The 18,233-nt window shown below is 37.9% G+C and overlaps 1 protein-coding gene across 3 annotated transcripts in view; it reads right to left on the minus strand.

The window, feature by feature from the left end:
- Positions 1 to 18,233, minus strand: part of LOC126761477 (neuropeptides capa receptor) — a 229,931-nt gene that overhangs the window by 21,273 nt on the left and 190,425 nt on the right. For all 3 annotated transcript variants that reach the window (XR_007667366.1, XM_050477667.1, XM_050477665.1), the window contains exons 8-9: positions 7,271 to 7,415; positions 1,747 to 1,930 (exon numbers count right to left, since the gene is read on the minus strand). Coding sequence is in view for 2 of the 3 variants with exons in the window: in XM_050477667.1 (XP_050333624.1) it covers positions 1,747 to 1,930; positions 7,271 to 7,415 (329 nt within the window). In the remaining variant the exon portion in view is untranslated. The remainder of the gene's footprint in view (positions 1 to 1,746; positions 1,931 to 7,270; positions 7,416 to 18,233) is intronic.

Consider the following 18,233-nt stretch of genomic DNA (forward strand, 5'->3'; position numbering starts at 1 on the left):
GCCAGAAGTTAGTCAGCAAATTCACATGACCACTCCGAGGATAACGTTTTGGCTCAATTGAGGATATGAAAGCTGAATCGAAGAAAGCTCTGATGGCCATCACGACGGAGGATATTTCCAAGTGCTATGATGACTGGAAAATTCGTTGGCATAAGTGTATTGCAGCGGGAGGGGATTACTTTGAAGGAGATGAAATGGACAAAATTCACCTTTCAATTTGATCACAGTAGTATATACAATTGTTTAGATTTTGATCCTCTGGTTGACGTCTTATATCTTAAGGTATTTACCTGGCTTAGATTCTTGCAAGTTGCAAAAGTATAAAATATTCGGTTGCAACCGAAATCAGCCCATCCTTACCTGTTGTGATACGATTTTTCGTTTGATTTGGATGCGGCAGCAATTCGAAGTTCACATCACGGATTTTTTCCATCGTTTTCCTTGATATGTGATGCGGTACATTATTTCCATTAAAAATTATTTTCTGAACTTTTTTGATGTTCGGCGCCCAATGCGTTTCACCACGTCTAAACTTAACCAATCTTCGTTGGCTGATTTTCCTCGGACAGTTTTCACAAACTCGTCATTGATCCAAGCTTTTGCTTCAACAACATTTTTTTCTTTCAAAATTCAATGATTTTTTAACCCGCGAAATTCCGTTTATCCATTTTTTTCACAATAACATAAGTTGCTTCACTCAAAGTGATATGAATCACAAACTAAGGATCCGACAGCTATTAAATGTATACTAGCGCCTTTTAAAGGTTAGGGCTAACTAAAAATTATATTAATTTATTTCTAGTGGGCGCCATCTATGTATAAGGCCTTTGAATTGACCTTTTAAGTATTATGACTTCTCCTGAAGTTCTGCAATAGGTGTACAACAACTATAAGTTGATATCAACATTGCGTTTGACCACAAAATATAAAACATGAGGCAACCTGTTTCAATCTCTTATGTTGTATAAAACCAGTGTGATATCTTTATTAGATTATTATTAATTTTTTCTTTTTCAAATGGTAGGTAGGAACCTTCTAACTATTTCAAGCCATCGGACTGTTTTCGGTACTCTCTATAAACTTTCCTACAATTCAAAGTTTTAGTAGCCGCATCTAAAGTGATTTCATATTAAGAATAACAATCGTTGCATAGCACAATAAGACACTCTCATTTCGAAACACATTAACAGATGTTAAGTAATTATATGTTGAACTTACTACAGGGTTTTGGTTTTAGCAAGGTAAACGAAATAATTGTGCATATTAAAATCACCGCTGTTGCCATAGTCGTACACCTCATTAACATAACCTGCAAAATATGATTACCAACGCTTGCGAACCATATGAACACGAGCTACTAGATACAATTAAATTTTCGTCTAGTTGGCTTAGATGCTCTCACTTTTACTCACATTTACATATAACCATATAACCACATAATAACTAATTTTCTGCTGCGTCAGTGGCTTTGTTATTAAAATATTACTAAGCTGCTAAGAAGAGTAGGAGTTAAGCCGCTTGGGAAATTATTAGCTAATTAAGCGCTTGCAGTTTGCACTAGTTTGTGTTGCTGTTCTACGAATATATGTGCTAACGTCGACTTTCAAAATCATTTGCATTTAATTGCACAGACTTAGTTGCAGACAGAAAGTGTTAGAGTGTGGCACACATGTATAACTTCAGATATATCAAGTTACTGGGAAGGATGTTATTATTATAATACTTATTTTAATGGACTTCACTTACCGAATGTACGCGATCGTATGTGCTGTTGCCACCCAAGCTGGAAGCGATCGTCTCTCGAAAGCTGGACTGGTCTCTAGCAAAGCCATTGTTGTAGTACACGCTCCGCCGCTTGCCCCACAGTATATCCTTGAAGGCAACCCGGTACCGGTGCGACATCACATTATACAAAATCGGGTTGATCGTGCTGTAGTCGTCGATTTGTGCAATGATATTTTTTGTATTTAATAAGAGTAGAAGAGGGGAAGAAAAGAAAAGAAGGAAAGAGAAGAAGAAAAGAGAAGAGAAGCGTTCATTAATTTGCTTGAAAATGGTTATATTAGGTTGTCAAATATCACCCTTCCGCTTTTTTGCTCTTTATTCAATGCTTTATAAAAAGTTTTACAGTGATCGGATTTAGTTCAAATATGCGCTGTTTCGTTCGATATTCTGTTTCCATCTTGACGGCAACTTCATAATACCCCCTTCGTAGAAGCCCCGTTCTTTATTTGTGAAGAACTCGGACAGCCACTTTTCACAAGACTCTTTTGAGTTCAACTTTACAGCAACAACGGCGTTCGCCATGGACAGAAACAGGTGGTAATCACTTGGCGCTATGTCGGGCTATATGGTGGATGCGATAAAACCTCCCATCCGAGCTGCCGTAGCTTCTGACGAGTCTTGAACGAAGTGTGTGGTCTGGCGTTGTTCTGGTGAAACACTACACCCTTTCTGTTGGCCAATTCTGGATGCTTCTGGTCGATTGCCTGCTTCAATCGGTCCAGTTGTTTGCAGTAGATGGTAGAATTAAGCGTCTGGCCCTATGGGAGCAGCTCATAGTGGATGATTCCTTTCTAACCCCACCAAACACACAGCAAAACCTTCCTGGCGTCATTTGCTGTTTTCAAAAATGGATCGAGTTCGTTCCGTTTCAGCAGCATATCGCAGACGTTGATTCGGTCCGAGAAGGTTTTTTTGCGTAAAATCATGTGGCACCAAACATCAAGCTTTTTTGTGTATCCAGCCTTCTGCAGATGGTTTAAAATGGTTTGGTGACTAATTCCCATCTTCTGGGCGATGTCACGAGATGCCACATGCCGGTCTAACTCGATGTTTTCCATGATTTGATCGGTATTCGTCGTCACAGGTCTTCCGCCGGCTGGCTTATCCTGGTGTCGTTTTCCCCCTCTCTGAATCGTCGAAACCATTCCTCCGCAGTTCGACGTGATAGAGTACCATTCCCCAAATCTCACGGAACGTTTCTCTAGCGGATTTGCTTTAAAGGAAGGAAAACTTTAAAATAGCGCGAATTTCGGCGTTAGTAAACTCTATGCTTATAACTGTTGAACGCAATATCCAAACTAATCATGCATAGCGTCGTTCTGTAGGACGTCAAGACCTTTCAAAGATGTACAAATATAGTATTGCTAGATAAGAGCTCTGTAGCTCTATAGCTTTATACATAGCAGCGAAATTCAAAAGATAAAAAGGCAGAAGGCTTTGACAACATAATATAAGGTATTAAAATACATATCGAAAATGAGAAAAAACGGCAACTTCGAATGGACGGAAGTTATAATAAACAATAATATGTATGTGTACATAAATACAAACCGTTACTTAGAGCAAATTGATTTTGATCGTTTAGTTTGTATGACCGTTGTATGCTATGGTGATGCGATCTCTACAAAATCTTCGGAGGTTGCACCATTACATTAGACAATAATCCATGTCAAATTTTTTGAAGATATTCCGTGAAAAAAGTTTTCCCTACAAGCACTTAATTTCGATCGTACAACTGTATGCTATAGTAGTATCGACGGTTACGGCAAATGAGCAGCTTCCTAGAGTGAAAATGACGTGTTCACATAAAAATGCGGAAGCCTGGTTTATGCTCAGGTATACTTGAAGAGGATGTATTAAGTTTGCCACGAAGTTTGTAAGAAACAGAAATACCCTCATTTGTTTTTAGATATTTATCTGAACATTTATACACGTAATTTTTCCACAATAAGCTCTTCATTTGATTTGGTGATACCGTACTACAATAGCATACTAACTGAACGATGAAACTCCAGTCCCTATATAGAAACCTTTGTTTTGGCAAGATATCTTCAAAAAATTTGGCATGGATCAGTGTTCAAGAAACCGCTTCAGTTTTCGAACATATTGTTCAGATCGAACCACAAAGAATTTAGCTGTCATACAAACTGAACGATCAACTTCAAGGTTTTGTAAAGAAATATTGACCCTATGAAGAGTATTATAGATTCGGCGAAGCCTCCCCCTTAAGTTACGGATTTTGCCTTAAAAACGAGACAGGGCTTAAATAGATAGGTAGATATCAGAGATCTTGTTTACGTTGATCTTAGGATAAAACAGATACCATAACGTACATATAAAATATCATAAATTTATTCAAGCTTTCTGCTTAAGTAAAATTCGATCGGAACTATTTACTGAATGAAAATAGGAGGATGGAGTCATATGTAGAAGTTCACGTAGTGAGGAAAGTTCTCTGATCGTATTTTTGTTAGATACGATTATTTTTACATTTGGTCAATCTCCAGACTTCCGGTCTTTGACCAAGTATCCTCCATAGAACATCCGTTTGAAGGAGCTAAGGTGAGATTCACAGGGTTGTGCTTTATTTAACCCGCCACGAAAAAAAAAGTACCAATGAAAAAGAACAACAAAGGTGCCGCTGCCCAGCAGATTGATGTTCTAGTGGAAATAAAGGCTGACATCACCGCCGTCCGAGAAATGCGATGGACGGGAAAAATGAGAAGCAGGTCCTTGTGGCATTTTAAAATAATGAAGGAGCGAAATTTGATATGGGATTCATGGTAGGAGAGAGAAATTTTTCACTCACCCCGGTGGATGAACCTCTAGCCAGAGTCCGCATTAAAGCGAAGATTTTCAACATATCGCTGATGCAAATATTGGGTAGTCGAAAAATTCTTTTCGTATTTTGTTAATAGATGTCGTTGTAATGGTATATCTCCAGTGCTACCTTACCATATACTCGTACCATAGTGTTAGAAAGGTGAGATTTTAAGCTTCATTTAACCAATAAAAAATAAATTTCGGAGAGTTGAAAAAAAGTAAAAGTGTTTCAAAAATTAGTGAAAATAATGAAGAAAATCGATATATTTTGAAATTTTTGTATAAAAAAGGGAAGAATGCCATGCTGCATCAGTTGGTGTAGCATAACAATGGTTCGCTCGCTTCCATTCTGGAAATTTCGATGTGAAAGAAGCAACTCGCTTCATCTTCAAATGGTTTTGAACCATTTAAAAAAGGCTGGCTACAAAAAGAAGCTCGATGTTTGGGTACCACATGAATTGTCTGTGAAAAATTTAATGGACCAAATTAACATCTGCGATTCTTTGCTGAAACGAAATAAAATCGAACCATTTCTGAAGCGAGGGGTAACCGGAGACGAAAAGTGGATCAAATACGACAATAATGTGTGAAAAAATCATGGTCCAAGCGTGGTGAAACTCAACAAATGGTCGCAAAGCCAGGATTGACGCCCCGAAAGGTTATGCTGAATGTTTGGTGGAATTGGAAAGGAATCATCTACTATGAGCTGCTCCAGCCTGGTCAAACGATTGATTTTACATTTTACTGTCAACAATTGATAAGATTGAAGCAAGCAATCGGAAAAAACGGCCATAACTGATCAACAGAATGGGCTTCGTCTTCCATGAGGACAACGTTAGACCACACACATTTTTGATGACTGGGCAAAAACTGAGACAGCTTGGCTGGGAAGTTTTGAAGCATCTACCATATAGCCCTGACCTTGCACCATCGGACTACCATTTCTTTCGGTCAATTCAGAACTCCCTTAATGGAATAAAGTTGGCTTCAAGAGAAGCCTTTGAAAATTACTTGTCGCAGTTTCTTGCCATGAAACCAGAAAAGTTTAATACTGATAGAATAATGTCTCTAGTGGAAAAATGGAAAAAAAGTGGTCGACCAAAATGGTACATATTTGGTTTATTAAAGTTCATAATAAATATAAAAGAGAAATAAGTTGAAGTTTGATTAGAAATACGAAAAGACTTTTTCGACTACCCAATATATACATAAAATTGAAGCAATGCCACGGTGTTATGATAGCCGATCTCCTAATATCTAATTGTAGAGCTGTTCGATGTTGCTATTGATGTAGCTTCGCATTTGAGTGGATGAACGCATTTTTGGGCACATATTTCTTAACTTAAAAGCAGAGTTTTTTTTTCATTTTCTTCATCGGAAGTTTGGCAAGTTTGGCACACCCACATACTGCTGATGACGTAAACACTGCTTTTAGGTCTAGCTTTCTCGGTCGGGGCATGATGCACAGGGCAGAGTAGATCCAACCATTAGTATACTACGCCCACAAGTCAGCGATATTCAGACTTATTTATGTACTAAACTAAGGGTTGGTGGAAAGCGTCATAGATCATGTCTTTTGTCGTATTTGAATCTTAAAAATATAAGGGTCGTATAAGTATGTACATATATTAGACAAACAGAGAAACAGACGCTCAGATGTCCCTACATGATTTTTTAACGGCATTCTTATCGTCGTGATATACATATTCGGCCCCTATAAGCTTTTATGACTTCGACAAATATTACAAGCAGTCTTTCAGTTAAAATTAAAGGCTGCCATCCCATTTGCATTTCTTAACAGTTTTTAATACCAAGTTTTACTCCAAAGCTCTCCTGCCCTCCTCCTAAAATCATGTGTTCTCTTATACTCTATTCTCCTTTACTCCTAACATAGTGGCTCCCTTTGTACTACAGTTAATAGGTCATCCAACAGAGCACGAAAATATTTTTTTCGCAAGTCCAATGTTTTTTGCAGTAGATTTCTTTATTTGCCTGCCAACTATATTATTTTGTGCATACTTAATCGCTTTTTATACTATTATATGAAGATTAAAAGCATTTTACTACTTTTGCCGATTCCTAAATTGATATTAAGTACATACAGGTGTCTTCCGATTTACGACAACCAAACAGCTGCGTCTGTCGTGGGCATTTATCACTCTTTGCCGGTATTATCAGTAACTCTTTAATCTTCGTACAAACTTAACCATTAGCATCTGTTTGAATATGCGTCCGTGATAAATAGCTGTCTGGGTCCCAACTGATGAAGAAATGAATTTGCACAACTAAGCTTCTCTAATATTTACCACAAATTATTTACACAGTTTTGTTTTCATCTGCTTCCTAATTGCTACTGCAGTACATTGTTTCTCTTTGCAGATAAAGAGACTTAAACGGTTTTATCAGAGCAAACATGACAAAAACTATTTACAAACACAGCCACTCTTTCTGCTGCCCCCCGCTCACTAGAGATGCATTACTTAATATGAAGTGTAAACATCCATTCGGAACCAAAACGTACCATATATAGATATAAATTATATATGTATATACAGATACATTATTATATATGTAAATATATGTGCAAGTGCACATAAATAAAAGAATAAGTCAGTCATAAAATAAAATGTTTGAAAATTTGGAAATTTATCGGAGTACTTACCACGACACATAGTACGTGAAACCGGCGATGGAGAACATCCACTCGTTTATCTCTTGGAAATTGTTTTGTTCTTTGGCATAGAGGAACCATAAGCGCTGCATGTGGAATGGCAGCCAGCAAATGAAAAAGGTCACTACAACGGCGGCTGCAAGAGACAGGAGGAGAACAAAGGACAATATTGTTAAAGGACTTTACATGCATATATTTATATATATGTACTTATATGTATGTGCATATTGTTAGTACTTCGAATTTATTGCGTTAACATGCATACAAAAACAAAATATGGCTTTATTTCGTCCCAGAAAATTTAAGGACATGTAAGGAAAGTATCGACATTTTAATTTAGTGGCGCAACTTTATGTTGGCAACAAAACCCCTAAAACCGTTTCGGATTAGCTCGCTGAAGCAAAACATGAAATTTGGAAAGTAGCCCAGAAATTAAAAATGTTCTGTAGTCACATAAAAGATAAACGAAATTTACGCTTCGAAGTCAGGGCTAGAAATGCAAATGAAATCTATTGTTAGGTGAAGGATGTAATACAAGGTGCGTTCCAAAGTAAACAGGACATTAAAAAAAAACAACACAAATGGTTTTTTCGGCAAAATCAATTTATTTTATTCAAAATAGTCTCCTTCTGCTTCAATACAGCTTTTGCAGGGTCCAAAAGCAAGTCGAACGAGTGTTTTAGCTCGTTGGCCGGTATGGCCGCCAGTATGTCGGTGCAAACCTTTTGAATGGCCGCTTTCCTTTCATGAGCAAATGAATTTTTCCGGAAGGGAAAAAGTCGCACGGTGCCACATCAGGTGAATGCGAGGAGTGGCTAATGATTAAAATGTGTTTCTTGGTCAAATAATCGGTCACAAATGTCGATCGAATGTTAGATTCTGAGCAATTTTTGGTCGTCAGTCAATTTGTGCAGAACAAACTGTGCACACACCTTTCGTAAACCCAAATGTTGGGTCAAGTATCGATAAGTTGATGTCTTGGAGATGTTCAATTCCATTTCCATGAATTTCAATGACGATTTCGGCTGATTTTTGATGAATTCAAGCACAGTTTCGATGGAATTTCCGGTGATCACGGATTTTAATTGGCCCACATGTTGATCGTCATTTATGTCCTTAAGACCACATTGAAAACGTTGAAACCATTCGTGCACTCTACTACGGGATAGGCAATCATCGCCATAAACTTGTTTCATCTATTGAAACGTTTCGGTAAAAGATTTATTAATTTTGAGAACAAAATTCAATGTTGGCTCTTTTTTCGAAGCTCATTTTCGCACCGATAACACAAACATACCGACACTTAAAACGCAATAACTTCACTTCCAAACTATGCAATTTTATGAAATTCTGACTGGACTATCGATAAAAATGGCAGATTCTAACACACCAGTCGACATATCGATGGTGCCACCAGGGGGCGTTAGATTCAAAAAGTCCGACCAATTATCACATATGGAGCGGTGCCTTGGGCTTCAAAAGTATGGTAAGCTTCGGCAGAACTTCAACTAACGAAGCTGTAAAGACTCGCCTGCACACTGCGTACATGTCCGACGGCGACACTTGAAGTGATGCTGAAACTCATACCGCTTCACCTAGTAATCGATCATGTAGCCAAACACAAAGGTAAGGCAATCTCTTCCCAGCACATGAAAAATCAAGTGGCGAAATACCACTGGCTCCTCTCACAAGGGACAGTATTACTGAAAGTGTAAACTTCATTAAGAAGTTTAAGTTTAGCCCTAGCAGTAAGACTGAATGATTCTGATTCGCTCCCGAGCTACTGCTTAGGTACACCGACAGTGCGAAAACATCGGAGGAGATTGGCGCAGGACTTGCAGGCCCACACATCAAACTTCCTATAGCTATGGGTAGTTTTCCGAGCATATTCCAATTAGAGTTCTTTGATATAAAGCTGTGCGTAGAGATAAATATCCAACGCAACTATCGCAACGAACGTATAGTAACACTCAGCGACAGTTAAGCGGAACTTAAAGCGATCTCTGCGTCCGAAATCAAATCGATATTGGAGCAGGAGTGAATAGACGGGTAAACAGTCTATTAGATCGTAAGCAAGCAAAACCTTTTCTGTAGCATCCATCAAAATAGTTGGATTCGAACCTTTCAATGCTGTTGGTCCCCATACCATAAAGAAGCTACTTCGCAAGGATGAAAAGTGTGTATGGAGGTGTATCGGAAACTAGTCCAAGACATGGGCCATGGCAAGTTGCTAATGGGTGGTTACAACCTTAAAAGGTTTAAATATGTAATCAACCACCTAAAGAAAAAATCAGGCTATTTGTCGCCTTCTAAATATACTGGCCATTGTATGCTCAATAAGCACTTATATTATTATTATATCATAAGTTTGAAAACATATATTATATGCATTTCAATGAAACGCCTTTTATGAGATTTTCGTTTATTACTTCTTATTTGGCTCTTTTTAAGGATCAGCAATAATTTGGCATAATGGAACGACCCTATCAACCTTCTTAACTCTCCTCCATTTTAAACCGCTCTCATTGTTCTTAACCACATTATTCGAAAATTTATTCTGATATCCGTAATTGCGGACGTATTCTTACTTGATACTTATGGTATATGTATTTGCTTTTTGAATTTGAATGGAAATTTTGCACAATTTACGGTTACCGAGGAATAAAATATTTATACCAACACTAAACTTTTCGAAGCTTCACTTTCAGGAACAGTCATAATATTTGTCGTATTTGAACACAAATAATGCGCCTTTTACCCTGAACAGGGTATATTAAGTTTGCCACGAAGTTTGTAACACCCAGAAGGGAACGTCGGAGACCCAATAAAGTGTATACATACCTATGTATATAAATGATTAGTGTGTTGAGGTGAGTCGATTTAGCCATGCCCCTCGTTTTCAAATTTTGCAAATGTCATTTTCTCTTCACGCTGCTCATATGTCGGAATGCCGATATCGGAACTGTAACATATAGCTGCCATACAAACTGAACGATCGGAATCAAGTTCTTGTATGAACAACTTTCACATTTGACAAGATATATTGACGAAATTTGGTACTGATTATTTTCTAAGGTAATAGTATAATCTCCGAAAAAATTGTTCAGATCGGATTACTATGGCATATAGTTTCCATACAAACTGAACATACAGTTATTAAACGAAATGCACCTGTGAAGGGCATATTAGTATCGGTGCAGCCGTTAACGTTTTTTAAGTTTATTTTGAGAAAATATCTTTGGCGTAGATGTTTCACTCTCCTGTCACTTCCACTTGTATCCAGCTACCCATTGTCAAGTGTAATATTTTGCGAAATTTTCAGTTATTTTTTCGGCAAGCCTAACTCACGTGTCCTTTCACAAAAAATATACAGCTCAACAAAGGCATTTTCGCATGCATTCCGTTCAATCCAAATACAATAATATGTAATCAAAACTCTGACTGCTAAGTTACTTTGTAAGTGTGTAAGGAATTTCAATTTCGCAAACCTAATTGCTCGCTTCGTAACTTAACGCTCGCTAAATTACTCAGAGATTTTCACAGTAGAAATTTATTTATTGAAAATTTGAAACGGAGCGGCTCTCAAGATGAAATTCGAAGTGGCAGCTTGCACCTCCAACCACCTGACACTTTGGCTGCTAATGGCTAATAGCTGTTGTTTTCCTACAATGTTTGCCCGTTAAGTTCGCACAGCTGCTGTGCACTAACTTGTTTGTAATTAGTAGAGTTTAAAGTTTTGTTATGACCTATCCGGGTTGGTTGAATTCATGAAGGTGCATTTAAAAAGCCAAAGTTCGGTTGTGAAATTTATTCATACATGTAAATAGTAATTTGTACTTGTGCACGATTCATAGCTTCTCACTGCAGCTTTTGGAACTATTATGTCCGAAGCATTACACAAATTCTATGCTAGTCATTATGGTCGAAGAAACTGATACCTTCTCCTATTAGAGCACACCCAGCAACGGTTTCTTGAGGATAAAACGGCGTCTGAATATTAGCTTGTTGACTATCATCACTCCAAATACGTTAATTTAGTTTAATAATTTAAGGTGGCCATCTCGTTTTGACCCATTCACCGAACTTGCGACGCACTTGATAATCGTTCGCTCCAATTGTTGAAAACCAAGATCCTTCCGTAAATCTTCCATACAGTGTTTGGGCACCAATTGTGGCGCGCGTTGGCGGATGAATTCATTCGGATCTTCTTTCATACTCTGCTAAACAACTGCAACAGGGTGTTCGTTGTACACTAACCTTCTTGGTAGGGTTCGAGGCCCATCTAAAACCTCTGTCTTGCTTTAGGTCCGGAACCCGGTTGCAATGCAACTCCATATTGAGTGTTCAAAGCACTCTGCTCTCATTCGGGCATTAAACCACAACCACCACGATACTCCCTGAGGGGCCAGACAAGAATTTAAACCCGATTTTCAGCTAATTGCCTTCGCTGTCTAAACAATTCAGGCGCAAACGACCCTACCTGTTCCCCATTCCGCCTAGTGAAGATAAGACCGCTAACATCTAAATGCCCATCAGTCCAGCTAATTCTCATAACACCCAGATTCTTAATAACCAAGTACATCGAGCATTCTGCAATAACATGCACCCAATCCTCGACCTGTGCCCTACTCAAACACCTCGAAGGAATGCATGCAGACCAAAAAACACAATCCCAGACAGAATCCTAAGTTTGTGTCTCCTTATACATACAAACCTGACGTCCCGAATGTCCTCGTATGTTACCCGTTAGGGCTATTGTCCAACGGTTTTGCTAACTACTCCCAACCCTCTTCACATCAAAATCGGTAATCCAAAAATTCTGAAGCAATGACATACTCAAACACCTTCTTGACCTGTATGCTAAAGTACGTTGTATGACAATCAGATCAAGAGAGAGTGCATCTAACAAAACCTGCAAGCATCATACAACCTACGTTATATGGTGCGAACTGCACGACTTCCGAAGCCCTGATCATTCCGTGAGACTCCTCTAACCTTCCGACAGTATATTGGCAGAACGAGCAAACCTCAAAATTCATGTTGACTACTATACATCCTATCCTTTCAAAACCTCTAAAAATGAGAAATAAGACCTCAGTATAACTCAGTATTATAGATGACATAAAAAAAATTCGGTAAATTCGTGGGAGAACCTAATGAAATTAATGTGCTAATCTATGGATTTTCATATCAACTCTCTGGTATCCTGGTTGGTGAGCTGCTTAACCTTGTGATCGCCTTCTTACAGTGTCGCTCAAGTATTACCCATAAGAAGTGTCATGGAAACTGAATAATGGAAGAGAGGCCTTTCTACATTGAGAGAATCGTTTGAAGTAAACTATTTGAGTGTGATGCGCCAGTTATGGCAAAACATTGAGTTTCTGTTTATAGCCGAAATTTCTATCGTGAGATACTTTGCACGATCGACTCTCGCTTGCGCCAACTGAAGAGACCGGACGCTTGTTTTGGTGATAAAAATGTTTTATTCTTTGGTGATATAATGCAGTTACCACCTGTCCGAGGACATCAAGTATTTCAATAGCCAGAATATATGATCCACAAATCTGTGGCGACTCCGCCTGGTTGAACTCCACATCTGTGCTTAATGCTTTAAAAGTTGGAAAGTTGACGTCTAATCATCTTAAAGTTCTTCTGGAAAAATGTCAACTGATACCACTGAAGAATTTTCGATTGCGAAAGCTTTCAAAATTTAGCCAACTAATGACCAAGTTGTTAGTCGTAATGAAAAAGTTCTACATAGTTTTCAAGACAAAAGTACTGTTATTTATTTCATTAAAGCACAATACCAATTCTTTGATGTTACATGAAATTTACCTAATAAGGACTTAAATACTATAATACCTATGATATCAATAAAACTAGGGGTCTTCCTAATGAATTTGAAAATATTTGTTGGTTTGTTTGAGCAAATGTAATGTTAAAGTCGACGTCTCAAAAGGTTTAGTGAATGGTAACATAGGCTTCGTTACAGAAATTATCACTTAATTAAGCCAACATCGATACAATTTCCAGCAAAATACAGCTATGGTATTGCTGAAAGACGAATGTTGCCAATAATAATGAGTTAGGCGTCGACCGTTCATAAGAAGCAAGGTTGCATAGTTGAATATGCAGTAATTTATCTGGTCTCTCGATTGTTTGCTACTGGACAAGCTTATGTAACACTTCGTCGTTGTAGATCTTTGGGTGGTATTCGAATTGAAGAACTTGACTGCTCAAAGTTGACATATAAAATCCCATGTAACAGGGAAGCCTTGGAAAAAATTATTCGATTAGGAAGTAAGCATTCAAAAAAAGTCGTCAATAGAACTTGGTCGCAAATAATAAAACAATTAGTCAATGAAAGGTTCAGAGTAAATACTGCCTAATTATATTGTAGATTTACTTTCACAATACAACATGTCATAGTTAATATTTTAACTTAATTGGGGGTTTCTCACTTTAAACTAACAAGTGGAAATTAAATATAGTTTAAAAATGAAAAACCACACTTTTAAAGCACATCAAATTAAAAAGTGAAAAATAATTCTTAGTATAAACTAACAATAATAATGAACCAAAAATTCGTGTATTATTGTGAGAAAAGCGTGGGGTGCTTTGTAACATATTTTTCATATACCGACTAAGCTTCTTCATTATCATACGAAATTGAATTCGTACCATTTTTATTTTTAGTTATTTTAATACTGAATGCATTAATTTAGTCTTCCAAGGGGGTGTGATGTTTATTTTTATTTGGTACTTCAGCGTTTTCATTTATTCTCACAGAATTCGTTTGAAGATTATGTCTTCCAGAGAAGGATTTTCGATTTTGTCTGTCTCCGTGTTATATTCCGGCGATTTACACAAACAAATGTGCGGCTTATGAGCCATGCTTGTAGAGAAACAAAAAGCGCTTGCATGACACTTTGAAAAACATATTGTTGAGCTGGCTATTTATATGAGCAAATCCATATATTGAATGTGAAATAGACAGACGAAGTAAATTGATTTGAGATTAAAGAAATTGCTGCGAACATAAGCAGTTAAGCATATACTGGTATGTATATATATTTATGTAAGCGTACTTGTACACATGCATAATTCAATGGGTCTTTATATTCGGCATTCGAAGAGAAGTATTACAAAAGCATGTTTTCGTCGAATTGGAATTGTGCACGCAGAAGAGAGAGGAATTAGAAAACAGCGCGATGGATGAGAATACAGGAATAACTTCGCATGGATTTCAATGCCAGAGGCTTGCAAATAAGTTTCTTACAGCGCATAAATGAATAATAATTCGGATTAGATTTGATTGGATTATTTAGTTCTGTTGCTGGTATTTGCGCAGGAATTTCAAAATTTGTGTTTTTAGAATTCTTGGATTGCAGTTGGTAGGAAATCCACAAATTGGAGACTTCTTTGCCCTAACACAAAAGTACGTTCCGACTTAAGTAGGAAATGAAATGCCAGAAAAGCTCTAACATATGACAACATTTTAAAATTTTAAGAAATTTCAACATTTGCATAATTTTATACAAATATTTGCACATAAGTACAAGCCTACTATAAAGTGCATACATATGTCCATAAGTATAGCATATATCCATATACATTACATAGGTATACCTATGGTATATGCATGGTATATCTAAGCAAGTGTGCCTACTACACAAAGCTCTCCTCTGTCCATTAACCACAAACAGGACGGCGGTTGACAATAAAATGTTTCTGTAAGACCTTGAGACTGTTTAGTGGTTGTCTGTAGTTTCAATTTGGGTCTTGTTGAACGAAAAAGAAGACAATATATAAATATGTAGTACTTATACGAGTATATACACAAGTAAGCACGCTAACATACATTCGCACGAATGAATATTTTGCGGCATTTAAAGAAGCAAATAGACAGTATACGCAAGGAAAAAGCATCTCGAGCAGGCTTGTTAGCTATCAACGGTATCGCACATTCGCGGTGCAGGGTTAAAGTCTAAAAGAAGAGAAGGTGTAAGTTCGGGATAAACGGAGTATAATAAACAATCACTTGTTTCCAAATTTTCAATAGTGCCCAACTTAGATTAGGTTAGGATTTCAATTGGGCAGACATTTGTACTTTGTGTTGCACAAAAACTTTTTAAGCGAGCCACCTGATATCTTTTCTAAGTTAAGAAATTTACTAAGGCAGTTAATATCTGCGCCAACTAAGGGTAAGCCTCCTCAACATCGCATATGAAGTTCTATCGAGCTCGAGTGCACTGTGTAAAAGATTGAAGCCCACTGTCAGCAAACTAATTTGACCTTATCAGTGTGGCTTTAGGCCTGGAAAATCAAAAACTGACCAGATATTCACCATGCGCCAAATCTTGGAAAAGAGAATCGACACACACCACCTCTTCGTCGATTTTAAAGCTGCTTTCGACAGCACGAAAAGGAGCTGCTTTTATGCCGCGATGTCTGAATTTGGTATCCCCGCAAAACTAATACGGTTATGTAAACTGACAATGAGCAACATTAAAAGCTCCGTCAGAATCGGGAAGGACCTCTCCGAGCCGTACGATGTCATACAAGGTTTCAAACAAGGGGAATCCCTATTGTTCGGATTCTTCAATCTGCTGCTGGAGAAGATAATGCGAGCTGCAGAACTAAATAGAGAAGTACCATCTTCTATAAAAGTGTACAATTGCTGGCGTACGCCAATGACATCGATACCATTGGCCTCAACAACCGTGCCGTTAGTTGCTTTCTCCAGAATGGATAAGGACGCGAAGCAAATGGATCGTGGCAGCTCACGATTTGGCTCCCACGTCACTGTTGACAGTCATAACTTTGAGGTCGTAGATAATCGTTTATCTTGGAACCATTATAAACACCACCAACAATGTCAGCCAACTATTTCGGATTGAGTAGGCAATTGAGTTCGCTTTCGATGAATAAAGACCAGAGTCTATAAGTCCGATTGTTCCCGTCCTGTTAGATGGTGGTGAGGCATAGACGATGACAAAAACAAGATGCCAGATATGTATAATCGGGCAAAAAGTAATTGACAAAATTAGTGCGAAGCCAAATTCAAAAAACAAAATTTCATATTGAATTCGAATATGCACCAGACTAGACTTGTGTTATGATACTAGAGTTATGGGAAAATGGCGCTCGTGTTCCAAACGCAAGAAGCATTCCACTTTTTTCTATTATAGTAAAGCTGACACTCTCTAGAAAGTTCAGGATTTCTTAATATTGCTCTGCAGAATTAAGTCCTTTAAGAACTTTTAAACACTGTTGTTGTTCCAGTCCAAATTTCGACTTGTTCTTGACCGCCAAGCAATATCATATATGAAAGCTCATGCTCGCAACGTAAATGTATCTTGTTTTTTCCTACAACATAACTGGCGTAAAACGCCGGCACTTTGGTAAAAATAGTTCAAGGACATTTAACTTTAGTTAGAAACACCTCCAACGAAATTAGAACACAGCTTTAATACATATGGTGTCTGATATCCAAATGTAAATAAAACTGTCTCATGCAGAAAACATTTTACGAGTTTACATACATACATACATATCTACATGCCTACCGGTATGTGTATATTTATATGTGGAAGTGCTGTAGCAGACACACTTGTGGCACTGTGAGCTGTGCTGAAGTGCCACTCAGTCGACTTTTCCACTGCAAACATGTTCTACTGGTATTTAGGATTGCTTAGCGAAAGCCGAAACGCACTCGTGCCATATATGGAGGTATAAAAGCGTCATTGTAACGAAGACTGCACTAGGTTGAATGTATTATGTCCGTGCTTGTTACAAAGGGTAAAACGTGAAAGTACAAGAATATTCTTTATATGAGGAGTGTTCAAAAATTTAGGGCTACGACCATTTAAACTTGTGGAGTTTAGAAGTTCACGCAATGAGGAAAGTTCTCTGATCGCCATTCACTTGGGAGTGGCCAGAAACGATTCTTACACACATGGCTCAAGCAGCTCACTACTTCCGGTCTTTGACCAAGTATCCTCTGGGTAGCCTAAGAACATCCGTTCGAAGGCGAGCTAATGTGAGAAGGCGAAACATCCCCTGCATAGGGTTGTGCGCTGGGTTTGGGACCCGCCACGTAAAAAACACCCCCAATGAAAAAGAAAACACAGCCTCGGATGAGAGACCCCCCTTTTGATGACGACCATTTAAACTTCTACTTTTCTGTTTTATTGGTACAAACTGAGTAATAGAAATAAACACCTAAAATTTTGAAAGCTCACGAAAGTGAGTTTACTCTATGTGATACAAGCTGTTATAAAAAGAAAACCGAGAAGATAACACTGATTAATTCCAATCTGTCTGTGTCACCACGTTAACAGCTGATAAAGAAATAAAGAACATAATGTTGGGCGCTGGTTGCTCATTACTAGGCGTATAAGCTTTTTGAGCAAAAGTAAGTTTATCGAAGTTTGGTCTCAGCTAGTATTAACTGATTTCTTCTTTTCATTCAGGTGTTTTTTAGGTGACTTGGAACCGTTCAGTGCACCACTCTGGGAAGGAATGTCTTGTCTTCTAACTTAAGCTTGTTTCAAATTGATGTAAAAGAATCATTCCTGGCTGGCGTAGCTAGATGGTGGCTTTGAATGACTAAATCATCGAAATGTGTTTCTCATGGGGGCGGAACGATCTTCGCTGTTTTTTATTCATCCCCAATCGACCTATTTGAAAAATACTTCAACAAATAGAAGAATGTCTTATAAATTTACTATCAATTTCCTCAAAAACCAGAGAATTTTTTGGAAGAACTGGTTGAATGGATAAGCAAAATTGCCGCATTTGGGTGAAGAGCAACCAGAAGCCGTTCAACTGCCCAACTGCTGCGTGGCTTCTAGTTCATTGTTGGACGCAACGTTACGGTAAATTTTATATACGCCAATATCGAAGAAGAAGAAAGAAGTTTTAACTGAATTGAAATGGAAATTATATATTA

This window comes from Bactrocera neohumeralis, chromosome 6 (assembly GCF_024586455.1).
Source record: "Bactrocera neohumeralis isolate Rockhampton chromosome 6, APGP_CSIRO_Bneo_wtdbg2-racon-allhic-juicebox.fasta_v2, whole genome shotgun sequence".
Classification (NCBI taxonomy): domain Eukaryota; kingdom Metazoa; phylum Arthropoda; class Insecta; order Diptera; family Tephritidae; genus Bactrocera; species Bactrocera neohumeralis.